At 34.7% G+C, this 4,885-nt stretch overlaps 1 protein-coding gene across 1 annotated transcript in view; it reads right to left on the bottom strand.

The window, feature by feature from the left end:
• LOC105622522 (prolyl 4-hydroxylase subunit alpha-2) overlaps positions 1–674 on the bottom strand; it is a 59,265-nt gene extending 58,591 nt beyond the window's left edge. The window contains exon 1 of the mRNA XM_012203937.1: positions 546–674. Coding sequence (XP_012059327.1) covers positions 546–674 — 129 coding nt within the window. The remainder of the gene's footprint in view (positions 1–545) is intronic.
• Between the last annotated feature and the right edge of the window lie 4,211 nt (positions 675–4,885).

Below are 4,885 nucleotides of genomic sequence, written 5' to 3' on the forward strand. Positions count from 1 at the left end.
AGAGAGAGAGAGAGAATACTCTCTGTAATACATATGTAAAGTTTTACATATGTAAAGTCAATAAAATCGATGAAGTAATTCAACACATTTTTCTAATATTTCTTTATACGAGCTTTCATTTTTCTTCGAATCATCTATCTTCAAATTATTTCCGCTATCCTAACGAAATAAAAGAGAACGATTAGCATCATCGTGACATTTATCGCCGATGACCAGCGATCACGTCCAACGATCATGTGCAATTAATTTGGGGGCGTTTGTGAGAAATTTACGGATGGATAGAGATGCAAATGAAAATTTCGCTCGTGCACAAATGAAGCTGTCGCGAAACGATGAGAAAGACCGGACCGTCAAAGTCGTTTTATTAAACGGATCAGAGATGCGCGCCGGACGATGGAACAATCGATACTTGGCTGCATACTACTTTTTGCTATTGTAAAACGAATCTACTTGTTCCGAGGCAATCGTTACCGGCAATAAGTCCACTCGTTATCGGATACGCGGGTCGCTGTGTCGTCCTCGATTGCGTTGAGAGGAGGTATTACCATAAGGTAGTGAGATTCATTGTCCCCAGCGTTTTTCTGTCCTATTAAGCGATTTCGTATCCGGTCCGGAGTCCGTTCGTCGTTCAGCGGCTTCTTCATCGCGTACAAGAGAATTCCATTAGTAGCCATCCACGCTGTGCAGCACTTACGATTATGTAGAAAATGAGTCCTCCCGCCCCCTTTTACCCAATCCGATGTTCTTCGCCATCCTTCATTTTTCCCTTCTCCTGCGGAAAAGAGGGTGTATCAATAATGCACTGAGCTTATATTCCCATTACTCGAGGAAAAAGGTCAATTCCACGTTGGTCGGATCTGTCAATAAAATTATCACAACGTGATATGTAATATTTTCAGAAATTCAATGTGTCTCAAAAATTGTTCATAAAAATGATTTTCGATGTAAAGAAAATAAAATAAATCAATTAAGAGAAATAATTCAATTTTAGGTCAAAGCGAATTTTGGTACTTGAGTATTTCAATGTGAATTTATATCATATCCAATTCTGCAAATCGCACGTCGAAATTTTTTTTAGTCTTAAAACGCAAACATGAACAAAATTAGAATAATATAATAATATCACATATTAAATTGAAAAGTAATGTCATCATTTAATAATTTTTGATATTCATAAGCATTTTAGAAGGATATTAATAATTTTATACTATTATAAACATTATTATATTATTAAGCATTTTGAAAACTGTAAATAATTGCTATATTTTATATTTTATAAAAAATATTGCTTCCGGCAGGATTTGAATCAGATTTCCCATATTCCGAACGTCCTCATTATTCAACTCTCAAAGCTTCGGCAATATTTATTTATTTTTCGCAATAAATTATTTACAGATTTTAAGATGCTCGAAGATAATTATAAAGTTCGTCTACGAACATTGATATAAAATTGTTTGTCAATTTAATTTGTGATATTACTACTTTAGTTCTGTTAGCATTGCGTTTCAAGTCTGAAAATAAAATTCGACGCTTAGTTTGTAGGATTTATCATATACTATAAATTCATACAAAATTTATATTATAATTAATTTATACTATAAATTCATACATAATTGTTTCAGCAATAAAGTCCGGTTTGATCATAGCCTTTATTTTTTAACTGTTCACATTGAGATCTAATATAACGGAAGAAAAATAAATTAGCTGATACAGCAAACTTATACCTTGCGAATTCAACATTTAAAATTACGAAGATTTGATGATTTAACCAATTGCTAATGTTATTCAACTATCAACTTTGCTACTTTAACATAAAAAATTGACTGTCTGTATATTACGACTGTAGATTCGCGGAAGCAGTGAAGTTTTCAGCTGTGTTTTTTTCCCATATGAATACTTTTATATATTATTTATAATATTTACTTTAATAATATTTATTTATTTTATAAAGTCAAATAAATAAACTATGAGAGATACAAATCACTTAAGTACGAAGATATAATTCAAGTAACGACGATCTAATCAACACATTCGCGATGTAAGGAGAGTATCGCTCTCCTCGCGATTAATTACGCTGCACCCGTCAATCAAGCGCTTACAGAAACGTCCAAAGTTTCGATTTCAATTAGGCGAGTCATACGTCGGCCGTCCGTCTGAGATAAATGATATTGGACAGTTTTACGGAACTTCCGACCTCCTTACCCCTCCACGGTCGATTTCTTTGCGAGGAAAGAGTCTCAGAAGAGTAAGTTAAATTGCGCCCGCCCGTGAAAACTGCCTGACCAGCGTCGAAACTATAAACAACAATAAATAACTATAAACGAGAGAAGCATATATGTTCCCGGCGAGGGAGCGTTTTACGATCTAGCATGGAAAATCTTTTACCGGTTAAGCTAGATGGGCTGCACGAACTCGTACCTCTTTCACTCGTCGTTTCGCTCTATTGTCCGATATTTCAGGTGCGCGACGGAAAGGTACGGATTATGGATTGTAAATGTTACGAGGATTTATTTGTCATTGCACCGTAAGATTCGACGCCGTGAAACGGTATTGTAAACGGGAGCCACCGGTAAAAGGAAGTTCTATGGCACATTTGTCTTCCTACCCTCGGATTTATACGAGCACTCCGTACATAATATATTATAATAACGAAAACAAATTTCCTTTCTTCGCAAATTCTTTCTCGATCATTTCTTCTTTATCTTCTATCAATTCTCTAAATATTCCTATCATTCTTAAAATAGTTTGATTAATTACATGAGAAAAAAAAAAGGTTGCAATTATCATAATTTAACTGTAATTTAGAGTAATTTTTGGAACAACTATATATTTATATTAATAATCACACATATTGCTTGGAAATTTTTAGTTTTTTCTTAACATACTTTTTTAGTTATTATCACATAAATAGTGAATTTACGAAAATAGTAATATTCATATAATATAATTATGCAATATATTGCATTTATTGAATAAAAATGTTCATTTTATTTATCGCTTATATCTTCACATTGTACTATATTAACATTTAAAATTATCATAATTTATAATATAATTTATAGTATAATTTATAGTATAATTTATAGTATAATTTTTTTCATGTTTGAGAAAACTATTGGTTATTACTAACATTATAACAGTAATAACTATAAAAATACGACCCCTAAAAATAATTATTTTATCACACAATTATAGTCACGAGCACCAAACACTTTTCTCTCAGTGTACAAAGAATTATGCAGAAACCGCGTAGGTTGGTATGCAAACATGATAACGAAAGATTAGAACTATAACAAGTTTGAGACGTGGAACATACCTAATCGCAATCTTCCAAGAGATCAACTCGATGAAGTAAACGGATAAAAGGAAAGTCTCACGAACGCGGTTTTTAATTCACGGCGGCCAGCATTGGGCGAAATCGTACCGCCAATTTCAGTTATCTGGCCGCTGCAGACTGTGAACTCTTCGGGATCGTATAATGGGACTCGTGTTTTCTTACGTTGTAACGTATAAAATGCTGAATCGCTACTGGCAGATTGCTTATCGCGCTGATGAGGCGAACAGAACGAACGTTGGAAAAACGGGAAGAATCTCACAAGTGCCCGGATTAGCTTGAAATAAATTTCCGATTTATCGAATGTAGAGCAGCAAATGCACTGGCAAATAGCCGATTAATTATTGAAGAAGTTAAAGAAATATCATGATAATATACAAGATATAGTATTACAAGACGTCAAATATAAAAAATATCTGAATAAATATTTAAAATAAATTGTTAAAAAATTGTAAATTTTTCATAAAACGTTTATAATTCGCATTATGCATTGCGATATTTTTGTCACTTTTTATCATAAATGTAATATCACAAAATGGGCTTGCAGACTCCCTTTATGCGCGAGTCTCACGGCAACGCCTCTGATCGTAATGCAAACAACAATCAAGCAACGTTGATCGATCACTTTGGGAAAAAACAATTTTGCAAACATTTACACGGCACGGAGCCAGACGTCCCCTGTTCTTCGTTAACGAGACACACCTATATTCCGCAAGCGTGGATACAGATTTGGTCGTCCACGCGCGATTTTCAACCCCTCTCTCGCTCGTAATACTTGCACAACGGTACACGAAAAAAAAGGGGGGAAACGCCACAGAGGGGAAAAAGGGAAACGTGGAGGGCTATACGTCCCTGCAGACTCGACACAATAGGACACGCACAATGCGACGTCGGTCGGATAAAGGGGTGCGAGAAGGGCGGGCGACGGGCTGCGAAAAAGTAGAAAGAAGGGTGCGCACCCTCCGCACCCTCGCAATCCGCGACGACGTTTTGCAATCCATGTTTTCGACGAGGCTTGACCCGCGCGATTCTCCTCTCTCGTGCACTAATAAATAATAACGGTGGTTAAGGGAGGCACTTCCCGAGTGTGCCTCCACTAACGGGATTATCCCTCCATGACAGGATTACAGAGAACGAGTAGAAAAGAGAGAGCATTTCGTGCACGATAACGATGTCTCGAAATACCTTAAATCAATATCACGCTGAAATTATTGAACAAACATCTCATTAATTGAAGAGCGAAACTCGAACTAGAACGAGATATCAGAAATTTTGGAATACCGGAAATGATATTTTGGAATTATAAGAAGGAAAAAACATCTTCAATATCAAGATGTATAAAAATATTATGTTTTCTCTCTTATATTACCAATATGATAACACATTACTGTCAAAATTAATCGAAAATATTTCAGAAAGTATGAAACATATCTGTATATTTTTAGCAACATATACACATACATTTTTATAGCATTTCATTAGAAGAAAGATTTAGTTTTGATCAAATCTACAATATGTATATATATATATATATATATATATATATCGTTG

This window comes from Atta cephalotes (genome assembly GCF_000143395.1).
Source record: "Atta cephalotes unplaced genomic scaffold scaffold00046, whole genome shotgun sequence".
Classification (NCBI taxonomy): domain Eukaryota; kingdom Metazoa; phylum Arthropoda; class Insecta; order Hymenoptera; family Formicidae; genus Atta; species Atta cephalotes.